Source organism: Scyliorhinus canicula, chromosome 17 (genome assembly GCF_902713615.1).
Source record: "Scyliorhinus canicula chromosome 17, sScyCan1.1, whole genome shotgun sequence".
In the NCBI taxonomy this organism is placed as follows: domain Eukaryota; kingdom Metazoa; phylum Chordata; class Chondrichthyes; order Carcharhiniformes; family Scyliorhinidae; genus Scyliorhinus; species Scyliorhinus canicula.
The window spans coordinates 128,885,587-128,903,251 of record NC_052162.1 but is presented as its reverse complement, the minus strand read 5'-3'; the positions used below and the strand labels follow the sequence as shown (position 1 = coordinate 128,903,251).

General features: G+C 53.8%; 1 protein-coding gene across 2 annotated transcripts in view; it reads right to left on the bottom strand.

The window, feature by feature from the left end:
* Nucleotides 1–6,014, bottom strand: part of LOC119952034 (immunoglobulin lambda-1 light chain-like) — a 31,748-nt gene extending 25,734 nt beyond the window's left edge. The window contains exons 1-3 of one of the 2 annotated variants that reach the window (XM_038775511.1): nucleotides 5,941–6,014; nucleotides 5,298–5,622; nucleotides 3,536–3,570 (exon numbers count right to left, since the gene is read on the bottom strand). In XM_038775511.1, coding sequence (XP_038631439.1) covers nucleotides 3,536–3,570; nucleotides 5,298–5,622; nucleotides 5,941–5,986 — 406 coding nt within the window. In that variant the 5' untranslated portion in view covers nucleotides 5,987–6,014. Of the gene's footprint in view, nucleotides 1–3,535; nucleotides 3,572–5,297; nucleotides 5,623–5,940 lie in introns of both variants that reach the window. The other variant, XM_038775514.1, reaches the window with a different exon arrangement.
* Between the last annotated feature and the right edge of the window lie 11,651 nt (nucleotides 6,015–17,665).

Here is a 17,665-nt window from a genome sequence, read left to right as displayed (position 1 = left end):
CATCAGTACTGAGGGAGCGCTGCACTGTCATAGGGTCAGCACTGAGGGAGTGCCGTACTGTCAGAGGGTCAGTACTGACGGAGTGCTGCACTGTCAGAGGGTCAGTACTGAGGGAGTGCCGTACTGTCAGAGCGTCAGTACTGAGGGAGTGCTGCACTGTCATAGGGTCAGTACTGAGGGAGTGCCGCACTGTCAGAGGGTCAGTACTGACGGAGTGCTGCACTGTCAGAGGGTCAGTACTGAGGGAGTGCCGCACTGTCAGAGGGTCAGTACTGAGGGAGTGCTGTACTGTCAGAGGGTCAGTACTGAGGGAGTGCCGTACTGTCAGAGGGTCAGTACTGAGGGACTGCTGCACTGTCAGAGGGTCAGTACTGAGGGAGCGCTGCACTGTCAGATGGTCAGTACTGAGGGAGCGCCGCACTGTCAGAGGGTCAGTACTGAGGGAGTGCTGCACTGTCGGAGGGTCAGTACTGGGGGAGTGCTGCACTGTCAGAGGGTCAGTACTGAGGCAGTGCCGTACTGTCAGAGGGTCAGTACTGAGGGACTGCTGCACTGTCAGAGGGTCAGTACTGAGGGAGCGCCTCACTGTCAGAGGGTCAGCACTGAGGGAGTGCCGCACTGTCAGAGGGTCAGTACCGAGGGAGTGCCGCACTGTCAGAGGGTCAGTACTGAGGGAGCGCCGTACTGTCAGAGGGTCAGTACTGAGGGAGCGCTGCACTGTCAGAGGGTCAGCACTGAGGGAGTGCCGCACTGTCAGAGGGTCAGTACCGAGGGAGTGCCGTACTGTCAGAGGGTCAGCACTGAGGGAGTGCCGTACTGTCAGAGCGTCAGTACTGAGGGAGTGCTGCACTGTCATAGGGTCAGTACTGAGGGAGTGCCGCACTGTCAGAGGGTCAGTACTGAGGGAGTGCTGCACTGTCAGGGGGTCAGTACTGAGGGAGCGCTGCACTGTCGGAGGGTCAGTACTGGGGGAGTGCTGCACTGTCAGAGGGTCAGTACTGAGGGAGTTCTGTACTGTCAGAGGGTCAGTACTGAGGGAGTGCTGCACTGTCAGAGGGTCAATGCTGAGAGAGTGCTGTACTGTCAGAGGGTCAGTACTGAGGGAGTGCTGCAATGTCAGAGGGTCAGCACTGAGGGAGCTCTGCACTGTCAGAGGGTCAGTGGTGAGGGAGTGGTGCACTGTCAGAGGGTCAGTACTGAGGGAGTGGTGCACTGTCATAGGGTCAGTACTGAGGGAGCGCTGTACTGTCAGAGGGTCAGTACTGAGGGAGCTCCGCACTGTCAGAGAGTCAGTACTGAGGGAGTGCTGCACTGTTAGAGGGTCAGTACTGAGGGAGTGCTGCACTGTCAGAGGGTCAGTATTGAGGGAGTGCTGCACTGTCAGAGGGTCAGTACTGAGGGAGTGTTGCACAGTCAGAGGGTCAGTACTGAGGGAGTGCTGCACTGTCAGAGGGTCAGTACTGAGGGAGCGCTGCACTGTCAGAGGGTCAGTACTGAGGGTGTGCTGCACTGTCAGAGGGTCAGTACTGAGGGAGTGCGACACTGTCAGAGGGTCAGTGCTAAGGGAGTGCTGCACTGTCAGAGGGTCAGTATTGAGGGAGTGCTGCACTGTCAGAGGGTCAGTACCGAGGGAGTGCTGTACTGTCAGAGGGTCAGGATTGAGGGAATGCTGCACTGTCAGAGGGTCAGGATTGAGGGAGTGCTGCACTGTCAGAGGGTCAGTACTGAGGGAGTGCTGCACTGTCAGAGGGTCAGTACTGAGGGAGTGCTGCACTGTCAGAGGGTCAGTACTGAGGTGCCGTACTGTCAGAGGGTCAGTACTGAGGGACTGCTGCACTGTCAGAGGGTCAGTACTGAGGGAGCGCTGCACTGTCAGAGGGTCAGCACTGAGGGAGTGCCGCACTGTCAGAGGGTCAGTACTGAGGGAGTGCCGCACTGTCACAGGGTCAGTACTGAGGGAGTGCTGCACTGTTAGAGGGTCAGTACTGAGGGAGTGCGGCACCGTCAGAGGGTCAGTACTGAGGGAGTGCTGCACTGTCAGAGGGTCAGTGCTGAGGGAGTGCTGCACTGTCAGAGGGTCAGTACCGAGGGAGTGCCGCACTGTCAGAGGGTTATTACTGAGGGAGTGCGCATTGTCAGAGTGTCAGTACTGAGGCAGTGCTGCACTGTCACAGGGTCAGTACTGAGGGAGTGCTGCACTGTTAGAGGGTCAGTACTGAGGGAGTGCGGCACCGTCAGAGGGTCAGTACTGAGGGAGTGCTGCACTGTCAGAGGGTCAGTACTGAGGGAGTGTTGCACAGTCAGAGGGTCAATGCTGAGTGAGTGCTGTACTGTCAGAGGGTCAGTACTGAGGGAGTGCTGCACTGTCAAGAGGGTCAGTACTGATGGAGCGCCGCACTGTCAGAGGGTCAGTACTGAGGGAGCTCTGCACTGTCAGAGGGTCAGTACTGAGGGAGTGCTGCACTGTCGGAGGGTCAGTGCTGAGGGAGTGCTGCACTGTCGGAGGGTCAGTACTGGGGGAGTGCTGCACTGTCAGAGGGTCAGTACCGAGGGAGTCCCGTACTGTCAGAGGGTCAGTACTGAGGGAGCTCTGCACTGTCAGAGGGTCAGTACTGAGGGAGTGCTGCACTGTCGGAGGGTCAGTACTGGGGGAGTGCTGCACTGTCAGAGGGTCAGTACTGAGGGAGTGCTGCACTGTCAGAGGGTCAGTACCGAGGGAGTCCCGTACTGTCAGAGGGTCAGTACTGAGGGAGCACTGCACTGTTAGAGGGTCAGTACTGAGGGAGCACCGCACTGTCAGAATGTCAGTACTGAGGGAGTGCCGCACTGTCAGAGGGTCAGTACTGAGGGAATGCCGCACTGTCAGAGGGTCAGTACTGAGGGAGTGCTGCACTGTCAGAGGGTCAGTACTGAGGGAGTGCCGCACTGTCAGAGGGTCAGTACTGAGGGAGTGCTGCACTGTCAGACGGTCAGTACTGAGGGAGTGCTGCACTGTCAGAGGATCAGTACTGAGGGAGCGCCGCACTGTCAGAGGGTCAGTACTGAGGGAGTGCTGCACTGTCAGAGGGTCAGTACCGAGGGAGTGGGTGATATCCCGGTGCAGGAAGTCACTGCGAGAGAGCGAGAGAGAGAAGGGGGAGGGGGGGGGGGGGGGGGGGGAGAACGCCGAAACTTTAAAAATCTGACATAAAAGCAGAACATGCCAGAAATACTCAGCATCGGTGGAGGTAGAGTGAGAGAGAGATCAGAACAGAATTCACAGTAGAGTTGGACAACATTTAGTCCAATTTAACTGTTTTTTTTCTATTTCTCCCTCTCTGCACCCCCCCGCACCCCCTCCCCCATCGCTGTCGCTAGCGGAATGTGACCCAGCACCCCCCCTACCTCGACGCCCGCCCCGCATCTGAATCATTCCCGACGAGGACCGGGTTCCGAAAGAGTTTTTTTTTTTTTTAAAAGCAACAGCAAGCAAGAGTTGTCGCGTTTGCACGTGTTCCCGATTTGAAGAAGGAAGCATTGAAAGCGGGTCACTTACTTTTAACGTCCAGTGGTGTTCCATTGCCGGTGTAAAACACACAGCGGCTCGTCGCAAGGAGAGCACTGTACAAAAACCTCAGCTCTTTCATTTCCATCTTCCTTCACGGTGGATGTGGGGTGTCCCTGGCCGGGCCCAGCGTTTATTGTCCATCCCTAATTGCCCCTTGGGAAGGTGGTGGGTGAGCCGCCATCTTGAACCGGCTGCAGTCCCTGTGTGGTGTGGGTAAGACCCACAGTGCTGTCAGGGAGGGAGGGCCAGGATTGTGACCCAGCGACAGTGAAGGAACGGCCGATATATTTCCCAGTCAGGATGGTGAGTGTGGGGCTCGGAGGGGGGGGACTTGCAGGTGGTGGAGTTCCCCATGTGGCTGCTGTCCTTTGAGGCGGTAGGGTTTGAGCCTTAGAGAGAGAGAGAGAGAGAGAGGTCGGTGAACAGAGAGAGATTAGGAGCTGGCCCGACACGGGGGAAGCCAATGGGAGCTGGAGGTGAGACATCGCACCGGAGAGAAATCTGGGGTCCGACCGGGACTGCAGAGGCCAAAACCTCGCTCAATTCCCCACCTCTGACTCCTCAAGGCCCCGGTTCTCCCCTCCCAGACTCCCCCCCCCTCCCCCTTCCTGCTGTCCACTTGAATGAACAATCGCTGTCCATTCCCAGCTCGGCCTCCTCCCACATTCCCGCCCCCTATAAACTTCAGCTCATTCAGAAATCCACCACCCGTATCGCCTGGAGTCCCTTTTCCCCCTGTCCCCGGCCCCCATCTCCAATTGCCCCCTGAGAGGGTGATGGGTGAGCCACCATCTTGAACTCTCTGCATTGCGTGTCTGGTGTAGGGAACGCCCATTGTAACGTTGGGGAGAGGGGGTTCCACGACCTTTGACCCAGCCACGGTGAACCGGACCCCAGTTCCGGCAACACCTCCATTTTAAAGTTTTCCACCTCAGCGTCAGATCCCTCCGTGGCCTCCCCACTCCCCAAACCCTCACAATCTCTGCCATCTCCTCCGCCGACCCTCTGAGATCGCCCCCACCTCCCAAAACTCTGCAATTCCCTCCCTGAAACCTCTCTCCACCTCCCTACACCCTGAAAGGCACTTCTTGGGGGCAGAACGGTGGCGCAGTGGGTTAGCCCCGATGTCTCACGGCGCTGAGGTCCCAGGTTCGATCCCGGCTCTGGGTCACTGTCCGTATGGAGTTTGCACATTCTCCCCGTGTTTGCGTGGATTTCACCCCCACACCCCAAAGATGTGCAGGGTAGGTGGATTGGCCACGCTAAATTGCCCCTTAATTGGAAAAAATTAATTGGGTACTCTAATTTTTTTTAAAAATACACTTCTTAGAACCTACCTCATGGGCAGCACAGTTGCACAGTGGTTAGCACTGCTGCCTCACAGCGCCGGGGACCCGGGTTCAATGCACTGTAGGGATTCAATGACTTCCACGATGTAGCATTACGAACGGTGGGAAGGTTCCGTTGCAGAAAGAGGCCGTTCAGCCCCATGGCCTCTCCCCTGATATGCGGCTCGTTGTCCAAACTCCTTTCACGGACGTGTGCCCGAGGGAACGTTCTCGTCGAAAAGGCGCTATATGACTGCAGGCGGGCGTGCTCCTGCTGTGCTATTCAATACGGGGCGGGCGTGGGGAGACCTTCCGAGGGTCCCAGAGGTCCAAGGAGGGAAAGGGGGTGGTGCAGGTTCCCCAGTGCGAAGGAGGGCCTTGAGGTCTCGGAGGAGGTTTTTGTCACAGTGTGTATCACTGTGTATCCTACGTTGCTTATCCAAACCATACAGTAATAGACAGCCCCGTCTGCGGCCTCCACGTTACCGACGGTCAGATAGTAGGTGAAACTGGAGTCCTGGGCCGAGGGCGTGAATCGGTCCGTGATCCCCGGGGCTCGGTAGATCTTTCTGTCAGTAGCATGATAGAGTACACCCTGGGGCGTCTTGCCCGGTGCCTGACGTACCCAGCTTATGCCATAGGTGCCGGCACTGGCACCGTGGAGGTTGCATTTCAGTTTGACCGTCTCTCCCAAGGCGACCGGTCCCGTGAGTGGGTCTTGAGTGACGCGAGGATCGGCCCAGACGCCTGGAAAAATAATTAGACAGCTGTCAGTGAGGGAGAGCGACTCGCGGCGGACCCCACACACACACCCGCTTTAAATAAATTAAAAGGGAAACAGCCTGTCAGTGAGGGAGAGCGACACGCAGTGGACCCCACACAAAACCGGCCCCCTTTAAATAAACTAAAAGGGAAACAGTCTGTCTGTGGACCAGTCGATTCCCGGTGGACCCCACGCCCAGCCCGTGAAATAAATGGAAAATTGATTAAAATTAAACAGCAGAAAGGCTAAGTCTTTCCCGCTGATCCCCGGACCCTGTCGGAGGGAAACAACATCCCACTTACTGGCGAACTGCGCGATCAACACGACCAGGAGGCGAGCTGGTTCCATGGTGTGAGGTCCTTCAATCTCTGCTCTGTCACTGCCCTGCCTGCCACCCGGGTTTTTAAAGTCGCCCCAGACCCTCTCGCTCTCTCTCTGGGGTTGTTTTGCATTCTGCATCCTGTATGCAAATTTCAGTATGGCACTGTCCAATCCCCCACCTACACCAGGCCCCAGGTGCAAGCAGAAGCTGAATTCAGAGGAACAGCAGCAATAATAAATCTCGTCCTCTCCCACTGTCTGACCGCGACGCCTCTCACAGTCGGCCAGACTCCCATCAAGTTTCCCATTCGGCCTCAACTCCTGACCTCGCCCACCACGACGGCGGCAAATTTGAGTCCAGTCAAAAGCCTTTCGTGTGGAACCTTTTTCCCAAGAGCCATCTGAAAGCGTTGCGCGTACTGAGGTTGATATTCCCGCAATAAATGTCAGTGTTACATCACTTGGAATGCTCACAGGTGACTCCCCGCTCCCCAAAGTTGTTCTGGGGTCAATGTGGAGTGGGACGGGGAGAGAAAAACCCTGATTTATTAAAACCTCAACGGTCACCTTCAATATTGTGGTGAAAAGGGACATCTTGGGCATCCAATGCTGAGGTGGGGGTGGGGAGAGCTGCGTGGCATCAAGTGACAATTCTGAGACTTTGTCAAAGGTAGATAAGGGGGAACCAGTAGATGTAGTATATTTGGCCTTTTAGTTTATATTAGTTTATATTGTGAAAGGCGAACATTGAACAATCGTTTATTATAATCATGTACAAAGTCTGCGAAACGCAGTATCTCGCTCCCAGCACATTCCCAGATGGGAGGACAAGTCATAGAATTTATAGTGCCGAAGGAGGCTATTCAGCCCATCGAGAGTGCACTGGCCCTTGGAAAGAGCACCCTTAACTAAGCCCACGCCTCTACCCTATCCCAGTAACCCCTACCTAACCTTTTTGGACACTAAGGGGCAGTTTATCACGTCCAATCCACCTAACCGGCACACCTTTGGACTGTGGGAGGAAACCGGAGCACCCGGAGGAAACCCACGCAGACACGGGGAGAACGTGCAGACTCCACACAGACAGTGGCCCAAGCCGGGAATCGAACCTGGGACCCTGGCGCTGTGAAGCAACTATGCTAACCACTGTGCTACCGTGCTGCCCATAGTCTGTCTCGAACTTACTTTGGGACAGCTTTTATAATCACCCGTAACGAGCCCCAAGTGGCTGTCTTCGCCCCCTGTCTGGGAAGCCTGTACTTCACGGGTCCCATGGGGAGATCGATGATGGTTTCCAACTGGGGGTTATGACGCCCACCCCCCCCCCCCCCAGTCCGAAGATCCCCCCCCCCGTAGACCGGCAATGGGGGGGGGGAGGCTTCTGCGTCGCTTTGCCCCTGCCTGAGTTGACTCTGGGTCTGGTGGAGTGCAGCGGTTCGCCGATCGGCGTTTCCCGGCCGACCGCCCAAGGGTGACTGCGGGGGCCTCGGTCTGGGCGAAGCAACCCAGACGGCTGGGACCCCAGGCTGAGGGGCGGTTCCTGACGCGGCACAGACACCAACACTGCTGTTTGGCCGTCGAGGTGGACGGCCTCCCGCTTCATCAGGTGGTCCACTTACTGACCCTGAACATGGTCCTGACGTGACATCGGACCAATTGCTCCACAGCAACACCTTTGTAGCCTGCGACTGCTCCCTCCCCAAACCTGCAGGCCTAGCCCGCATCCCCAGAGTGGAAAGTTCACCCTGGCGCCCACAAGCGGTGGTGTCGTTTCAGAGTTTCCTCCGTCTACTTTGTCGCCGAGGCTCGGAAGCGTGAGACGCAGCCGGGTTTGGAACCTGTGGCCCAGCACGAGCTCGGCAGGGGCGATCCCAGTTGCCACGTGGGGCGTTGTGCGATAATTAAAGAGGAACCGCGTGTCCAGAGACCCGTGGATTGTTTCTTCAGGCCCCTCTTGAAAGTCTGGGCCGCCCATTCCGCTGGACGTATGGAGCAGTCCGACCATGCCGAATGCCGTTCCTCTTCACTCAGCCGGCAAATTCTTCACTGGCGAACGGCGTCCCATGATCCTTCACTGGAGCATCAAGCATTCCGTGGGTGCTAAAAAATCCCCCGGAGCTTCTCCACTGTGGCCCTGGACACGCGGAGATCTTTTGCACACTTTGTGTGGGCGTTTCCGGCCACAAGGAACGTGGAACCCGGGAACAGTCCTGCAAAATCTATGCAGGCGCACCCATGGGCGCCCCTGGCCGTTCCCACGGGCGCAGAGAGGCCGTTGGCAGGGCTTCTGTTTGATGTTCCTGGCACATCGGACAGCTGAGCACGACCCCCCCCCTCGATGTCCCCATCGATGCCCGACCACCTGGCGCACCCAGATGGCCACCGTGAAGATCCTGCAGCAGGGCATCCTGCCCCCGCGGGGTGATGACCGACTCGAGCTCCCCACAATATTGCGCCATCTTCGATACTACGCTCGGCAAACCGCTGGGTGAAGGAGCAGAGGGTTACCGGAAGGACCTCCTTCTTTGTGTGTTATGGGCCAGGGTTTAGAGAACCCCAAAGTGTATCATGGAGTTCACCTGACCCACAACTTTTAATAGATTGTGGTATGGGGAGCACACGGCCCACTCTACAGGGGTGGTACATCAGAAATGGAAACGTATTTTTAAAGCAAAACAATGTTTATTCTATGAACTCAAGTTAACCTTTTTGAAACATACAGTAAACTCTTAGCAACCATTAATTCAGATACAACCCCCAAAGAATACAACACTAAGTCATCCTTAATAACTTCCCAAACAACATCCAGAAGATAAAAGAAACACCTTTTAACAGAAGCACATTAGGTTTACATTCACTACTGAAAACATTTATAATTCTGAATTCACCAAATAATCAAGAGATAGTCTTTTGATGGCAGAGAGATCAACAGTACACCCGCTCTGTCTGGCTTCAGCTCCAACACTGAAAACTAAACTAAAACACACCCTGCAGCAAACAGCCTAAAACAAAAGTAAAAAGCTGACAGACAGCCCAGCTCCACCCACACTCTGACATCACTGATAAACACCCATTTCTTAAAGGTACATTTCTTAAACACCCATTTCTTAAAGGTACATTTCTTAAACACACATTTCTTAAAGGTACTCTCACATGACGCGTGTCACTCAATGGCAAGAGGCAAAGCTTCGCCAGTCCCGTTGTGTCCACGCATGTACCTGAGCAACTGCCACCGGCAAGGAGTCCATAACATTGAGAGCCGCGATCACCTCATCCACCACTGGTGGGGACGGGGCGCTCACGGCCAATGGCTGAGGGCATCGACGCGGTCAATTTGCGTTCCTGTGCGCTGCTGGATGGAATACTCGTACACCGCAAGCCGGAGTGCCCAGCGCTGAATCCGAGCCGCTGCGATCAGAGGGATCCCCTTATCCTCCCTGAAGAGACCGAGCAACGGTTGATGGCCGGTTACAATGACAAAATGTCGCCCCTGAACGTACTGATGGAATGTAGTCCGAAAATGACTGCCAAGCCTTCTTTCTCTATTTGAGCGCAACACCCGCTCTGTGTCCGCCAGAGGCCTCGAAGCAAACGCAATGGGTCGTTCCACGCCGTCGTCCCATCCATGGGCCTGCACTGCCCACGTACCACAGCGGGTGAGCATGGCAGGTCAATATTAGAGGCCTAGCATCAAAGGCCGCTGGGAAGTGCCCCAATGCCATTCCTGGTCCTTCCTGAATAGCACGTGGAATGGAGCCAACAATGCAGCCAAATTGGCAATGGCAGTTGACCAGGCCCCAGAAACGACCGCCACTCTGTGGCGTTCTTGGGGTCGGGGTCCCTTTTATTGTGCGAACCTTATTCTCCACTGGGTGTAGGCCGCCCCTGTCCATCCTGTAACTGAGATAGGTCACCACTTTTTTTTTTATAAATTTAGATTACCCAATTCATTTTTTCCAATTAAGGGGCAATTTAGCATGGCCAATCCACCTACTCTGCACATCTTTGGGTTGTGGGGGCGAAACCCACGGAGACACGGGGAGAATGTGCAAACTCCACACGGACAGGCAGCACGGTGGCACAGTGGTTAGCATTGCTGCCTCACGGCGCTGAGGACCTGGGTTCGAATCCCGGCCCTGGGTCACTGTCCGTGAGGAGTTTGCACATTCTCCCCGTGTCTGCGTGGGTTTCGCCCCCACAACCCAAAGATGTGCAGGTTAGGTGGATTGGCCACGCTAAATTGCCCCTTAATTTGAAAAAATAATTGGGTACTCTAAATTTATAAAAAAAAAACAAAAACTCCACACGGACAGTGACCCAGGGCCGGGATCGAACCTGGGACCTCAGCGCCGTGAGGCGGTTGTGCTAACCACTAGGCCACCGTGCTGCCCTATAGGTCACCACTTTAGCGTGAAACACTTTCTCCTCTTCAGCTGGGCACCGACATGGGAAAACCACCGGAGCACCTCCTGTAGGTTACCCATGTGTTCCTTCACTGTGGATCCAGGTAGTGAGCACATTGTCCAATCAGATGGCCACATTCGGGTGGCTCTGCAAAATGTTCTCCATCACCCGCTGAAAGATCGCCGGGGCTGATGAAATCCCAAACGGGAGTCGGGTGTACTCAAGCAACCCCCGATGAGTATTAATGATGGCAAACCTCTGGGTCCAGCTGCACCAGCGACACGCATCTTTCGTGTCCAGCTTCATGAAGGAGCATCCTCCAGCCAATCTGGCGCAAAGAAACCCTCTACTTGGGGCATTGGGTATCGGTCCAGACGTGAGATCTTAGTCACCACGAGTTTGAAGTCACTGCAAAGTTTTGTCGGGCTTCATTACTGGTACAACGGGTGCAGCCCATTCCGCAAACTGCACCAGGAGTATGACTCCTGGATCCTGCAGGCGCCAAAGTTCTGCGTTGAACATTGTCAGCAACGCATAAGGCACTGGCCGAGCCCAGCAATACCGGGATGAGCATTAGGATCCACGTAGATATGGGCTTTGGCCCCCCCTTTGTTCTGCCCAGGCCGTCCTGGAACACCTCAGGGTATTCACACAGCACGTCGTATTGGCTTCTGGTGCCCATCCGGAAGACCAGTCAATACTAAGGACTCATAACCAGTCTCACCCCAACAAAGTTGCTCCCAGTCCCGTAACATCTCCGAGAGGGCTGGTCAGACTTCTTAAGCAGATCAAGAAGTCTGCGATCGATTTGCCAGGGGGCCGCACTGCCATATTAAAACTATACCATTGCATGATTGCGGAGGGTTTAGGATCATGGTGTTCCGAAACCATAGCAACCAGGCCATCAAAGGATTTGGAGACCGGTGCAGCCAGATAAGTCTCCAGAATCCCAAATGTCAGGAGGAAGACTTTCTGTTGGCCTTCCCCCAAAATCCCATTTGCCTGGAAAAAATACCTTATGTGCTCCGCGTACTGGTTCCAATCTTCCAGGCCTGCGCCGAAGGCTTCCAATTTTCCAAAGAACGACATCTCCCATCTTTACGGCGCGATGTCCCAAAAAGAAACTTTGGGCCGTCAGGCGGTTCCACAAGTGATCCCGGAGTTTCTTTTAATCCTCATCGCCAGTTTACCAACTTGAGGAAGCAGGCGGACATTGAACAGTCATTTATTTTAACCATGTACATACTCTGCGTAAAGCAGTACCTCGCTGCCGGCACTTTCCTAGCCGGGAGGACTAGTCTGTCGAGGCCCTGCAATCGAGGCCCTGCTTGGGGCCATATCTGTCCATAACCAGCTTCAGGTGGGTGGCATCGGCCCTCTGTCTGGGAAGCTCGTACCCGACCAGTCCCATAGGGAGTTCAATGATGGTTCCCCCCTGGTCCTTGTCAGGGTTATGACAGGTACAAGATACATAGGTATGGATTGATTAACAGACAGAGAGTTGGGATAACCCGCTGATATTTGGGATGGCAGGCTGGGACAAGTGGAGGTCTGCATGGATCAATGCCCGGGCTCCAGCTATTTACAATCTATACAGACAACTCAAGTGAAGGGACTGAGAGCAGTAGATCCAAGATTGCTGACAATACAAAGTTCGTTGGGAAAGCAAGCTGTGAGGAAGCCACAGAGACGTTGCAAATGTGATATAGGCAGGTCAAGTGGGCAGCACGGTAGCATGGTGGTTAGCATAAATGCTTCACAGCTCCAGGGTCCCAGGTTCGATTCCCGGCTGGGTCACTGTCTGTGTGGAGTCTGCACGTCCTCCCCGTGTGTGCGTGGGTTTCCTCCGGGTGCTCCGGTTTCCTCCCACAGTCCAAAGATGTGCGGGTTAGGTGGATTGGCCATGCTAAATTGCCCGTAGTGTCCTAAAAAAGTAAGGTTAAGGGGGGGGTTGTTGGGTTACTGGTATAGGGTGGATATGTGGGTTTGAGTAGGGTGATCATGGCTCGGCACAACATCGAGGGCCGAAGGGCCTGTTCTGTGCTGTACTGTTCTATGTTCTAAGTGAGAGGGCAACAAGGTGGCACACATGGGTTTCGGTGCAGGAAGTTAACTAGTGAAAGGGTTGAGTAGAAACTTCTCCGTCTACCCCCCCCCCCCCCAACCACACCCTGCCATGTACGTCATTGGCATTGCACCTGGACCCCGATCCGAGAAGCTGGAGAGACACTTCAGGCAGGACTAGGCGCTCCTGAAACCCTGCCAACTACGGACACCTTTGACCTTTCAGACAAGGTTCACCAGATTGATTCCGGGGAGGAAAGGGTTGACGTATGAGGAGAGATTAAACAGTTTGGGTTTATACACGCTGGAGTTCAGAAGGGTGAGCAGGGGATCTGATCGAGGCGTATAAAATACTAAATGGTTTGATAAAGTAAACGTAGACCAAATGTTCCTCCTTGTGGGGCAATCTAGAACGAGAGGTCACAGATAGAGGTTGAGAGGTGGTAGATTTCCAACTGGGATGAGGAGGAAATACTTCTTGCAGAGGGTGGTGAAGCTGTGCTGCCCCATAGTGCGGTGGAATCTGGATTAAATGGTTTCAAGAAGGCGATAGATATATTTCTGATAAAAAGTTTGAAGGATATGGGGAACTGGTAGGGAGGTGGATTTGAGACCAGGAAGAGATCGGCCATGATCTGATTGAATGGCGGAGCAGGCTCGAAGGGCTGAATGGCCTACTTCTGCTCCTAAATCCTATGTTCCTATGTTGACCTTTTTAAAACATACAGTGAACATCTTAGCAACCATTAATTCAACTACAACCCCCAAAGAATACAACACCAAGTAATGATTAAGCTGTCCTTTTAACATCCAGAAAACCTTTCAGCAGAAGCACATCAGGTTAAAGTCACCACTGAGAGCAGTTATTAGTTTTAAATCACCAAAGGATCGATTTGCAGTCTTTAGATTACAGAGAGAGAGATTCACACCCCTTCAGGCTGTGACTGCAGCTATCCAGCTCTGAAAACGAAACTAAAACACACCCTGCAGCAAACAGCCTAAAACGAAAGTAAAAAGCTGACAGACAGCCCAGCTCCACCCACTCTCTGACATCACTGCAGTAATAAACACTCATTTCTTAAAGGTACTCTCACTGCAGATATTTATATACACACCCATTTATAAACACTAATTTCTTAAAGGTACTCTCACATGACACTGGCACTTCTGTGGCGTGAATGTAACTTGCCACTTGTCAGCCGGAGCCTGGATATTGTCCAGGTCTTGCTGCATTTGGACACGGACTGCTTCATTATCTGAGGAGTCGTGAATGGTGCTGAACATTGTGCAGTCATCCACAAACATCCCCACTTCCATGACCTTATGATGGGAGGGCGGTCATCGATGAAGCAGCTGAAGATGTTTGGGCCTAGGACACTACCCTGAGGAACTCCTGCACTGATGTCCTGGAGCTGAGATGATTGACCTCCAACCACCACAACCATCTTCAGCTGCTTCATCAATGAGCTCCCTGGTGATCTTGTGGAACTCGCTGCCCCACAGTGCGGTGGACTCCAATCATTAAAAGGTTCCAAGAATGGAATGGAAGCAGGTGGGAATAGTCCCACCCAGCCGGAGTTCCGGGAATGATAGGGACGGATTTGGGAGAGGCGACAACACGTTTCAGGGACCTCGGGGAGGAAAAGGAGGGATTGGAGATGCAACGGGAGTTTTCAAGGAGTGAGGAGTGAATGTGATATTTTAATTGGGGGAGGGGGTTGATGGGGGTAACAGCAGATTAAGAGGGGAAGGGGTGTCGAGAGGTGGGAAGTTGCTCCAAAAGAGAGAGAGAGACAGAGAGATGCCAACAATATGGGCTAACAAGGGTGACACAGTGACGCAGTGGTTAGCACTGCTGCCTCACGGCGCTGATGTCCCAGGTTCGATCCCGGCTCTGGGTCACTGTCCATGTGGAGTTTGCACATTCTCCCCGTGTTTGCGTGGGTTTCACCCCCACAACCCAAAGATGTGCAGGGTAGGTGGATTGGCCATGCTAAATTGCCCCTTAATTGGAAAAAATGAATTGGGTACTCTAAATTTATTTTAAAAAACAATATGGGCTAACATGGGGAGAGTCAGAAGGAGACTTTGGGAGATCCACAGTTTATTGGGAATGGGAATGAAGGAACAGGAAGTGGGTCTGACAGACAAGATGAACTCGGGGAGGACGTGAGGGGAGACGGGAGAGGGAGTGGAGAAAGAGGAGAGTTCAGAGCTGGGGTGGGGGGTTGGTGGGATGGGGTTGGTGGGGGTACCTGTGGTGGTCTCGGGGGTGGGGTTGGGGGGGGGGGGGGGGGGCGTGACGGCTGGATTGGATCGATCCAGTGCTTGTCACATCGAATTGAAACATTTGGTTAATTCAGTTCAAAGTTGCCTCAATTTCGATGTGCGAATGGCGTAAGACATGGTGGCAATGACTGACCCGCCTCTCCTCATGACCCCATTAGCTTCACAAAACTGGCTGCCTGCTCACAGGCCGACGCACCTCCATTAAACCCCAAAACAAACCACCCCATTGAACCTGGGCGATAATCACATGTGAAAGTTCCGCCATTTTAACTCCTCATCTGACAATCCCACTGGCTCATGGGAATTAAACCTCTCTCCCCAGGGACAGAGCGAGAGAGGCAGAGAGAGAGAGAGAGAGAGGAACAGAGAGAGGGTAACAGGCACAGAGAGAGAAAGAGCGCGAGGAACAGACAGAGAGAAAGAGGACAGACAGAGATGGACAGACAGACAGAGAGATGGACAGAGGGAGAGAGAAATGGACAGACAGAGAGTGATGGACAGAGAGATGGACAAAAAGATGGACAGACAGAGAGAGAGAGCGATGGACAGACAAATGGGGGTAGAGATGGTCAGATAGATGGAGAGCTGGACACAGACAGAGATGGACAGACAAACAGCGAGGCAGAGAGTGAGAGAGATGGACAGAGAGGCAGAGATGGGCAGATAGAGATGGACAGACAGACAGAGAGGGAGTGAGATGGACAGACAGAATGAGATGGACAGAGAGAGAGAGCGAGAGATGGATAGAGAGGCAGAGAGAGATTTGGACAGACAGACAAAGAGAGAGAGAGCGAGATGGACAGACAAACTGAGAGAGAATGGACAGACAGACCGAGAGAGTGAGATGGACAGGCAGAGTGAGAGAGACAGAGCGAGAGACACAGAGTGAGAGAGAGAGCAGAGAGATGGACAGATGAAGAGAGTGAGATGGGCATAGAGAGAGATGGACAGAGAGACAGACTGACAGAGAGTGGTCAGACAGACTGACAGAGAGAGGCAGACACGGAGAAAAAAAGAGAAAGACAGAACGAGGCAGAGATGATCAGAGAGAGAAACACACTGAAAGAGGGTGAAGCAGAAATGGAGACACAGAGAGAGAGAGAGACAGAAAAAGACTGAGACAGAGGGAGAGACACAAACAGATACAAAGTCAGAATGAGAGAGAGAGAGAGAGAGAGGCAGGTTGCACATGGGAGAGCGGCAAAACACAGGTGGCGGGGCGGGGGGGGGGAAGATACAGAGAGTTTCACTTCTCCATCACTGGTCAGCCAGCGTGCGTGGCCAGTTCTGAAGGGAAACAGCCCGACTATTTTCATCGGAGGGGGAGTACCCGAGGTGGTTTCACTCCAATTATAACCCGTGCCGAGGTCGATGGTGTCGGGGGGGGGGGGGGGGGGGCGAGGAAGCAAGGCTCGTCAAAAGGTAAAGCGACGCGTTGCCCCTTTTGAAGTGGCCCCCGGTGTCCATTGCATCATTGTTTAAAACTCTTCAGCTGTGAGAAGATTTACCTGCCCCCGTCAAAAAGGATGGAGTGGAAACTGGAATGGAGGATAATGAAAGGAAGGCTTACATTCTTTAGCTTGTATATCACAGTCGATTTTGCTGGGGGGGGGGGGGGGGGGGGGGGGGGCAGGGAGTGGGATGGTTCTGTCACTCGGACATTCGGACGAGTAACCCAGAGGGGCCCAGGGGAAAGCCCTGGGGATGTGCACTCGAAAACAGGTGGGAAGGCAAAGTGGTGAGGATGACACAAAGAGTCGACAGAGGGACACAGACAGGTTAGGAGGGTGGGCTAAAACCTGGCAGACGGCACATAAATAGGAAAATGTGACACTGTGCACTTTCGTAGGAAGAAGAAAGGGGCTGGTTTAGCACACTGGGCTAAATCGCAGGCTTTTAAAGCAGACCAAGCAGGCCAGCAGCACGGTTCGATTCCCGTATCAGCCTCCCCGAACAGGCGCCGGAATGTGGCGACTAGGGGCTTTTCACAGTAACTTCATTTGAAGCCTACTCGTGACAATAAGCGATTTTTTTTTAAAGGGGCTGAGTATTTTTTTTCCATCAATGTCGAATACCCAATTATTTCTTTTCCAATTCAGGGGCAATTTAGAGTGGCCAATCCACATCTTTTGGGTTGTGGGGGCGAAACCCACGCAGACACGGGGAGAACGTGCGAACTCCGCACGGACAGTGACCCAGGGCCGGGATCGAACCCGGGACCTCGGCGCCGTGAGACAGCAGCGCTAACCACTAGGCCACCGTGCTGCCACCAGGAGCTGAATATGATTTAAATGGAGACAGACGGCAGAAAGCTGCAGCTCAGAGGGATTTGGGTGTCCTGGTGCATAAATAGCGCGCAGGTTCAGCAGGTAATTGGGAAGGGAAATGGGATGTTGGCCTTTATTTCAAAGGGAATGGGATATAAAAATAGGGAATTCCTGTTTAAACTATACACGGCACCAGTTAGATCACACCTGGAATACTGTGAACAGTTTGTTCCCCTTATCTAAGGGACGATATCCCGGCATTGGAGGCTGTCCCGAGAAGGTTCACTCGGTTGATCCCGGGTAGGGAGGGATTTCCTTACGAGGAGAGGTTGAGTAGGTTGGGGCCTGTCCTCATTGGAGTTTAGCAGAATGAGAGGCGACCTTATTGAGACAGACCGGATTCTCAGGGGGCTCGACAGGGTCGATGCTGAGAGGATGTTTCCTCTTGTGGGAGAGTCTGGGACCAGAGGGCAGAATCTCAGAGTAAGGGGGCCGCCCCATTTCAGACAGAGATGAGGAGGAATTTCCCCTCTCGGAGGGTGGGGAATGTGTGGAATTCTTTCCCGCAGAGAGCTGGAGAGGCTGGGCCGTTAAGTATGTTCAAGGCCGAGACAGACAGATTTTTAATCAGTGAGGGAATCGAGGGTTTATGGGGATAAGGCGGGAGTTGAGGATTAGCACA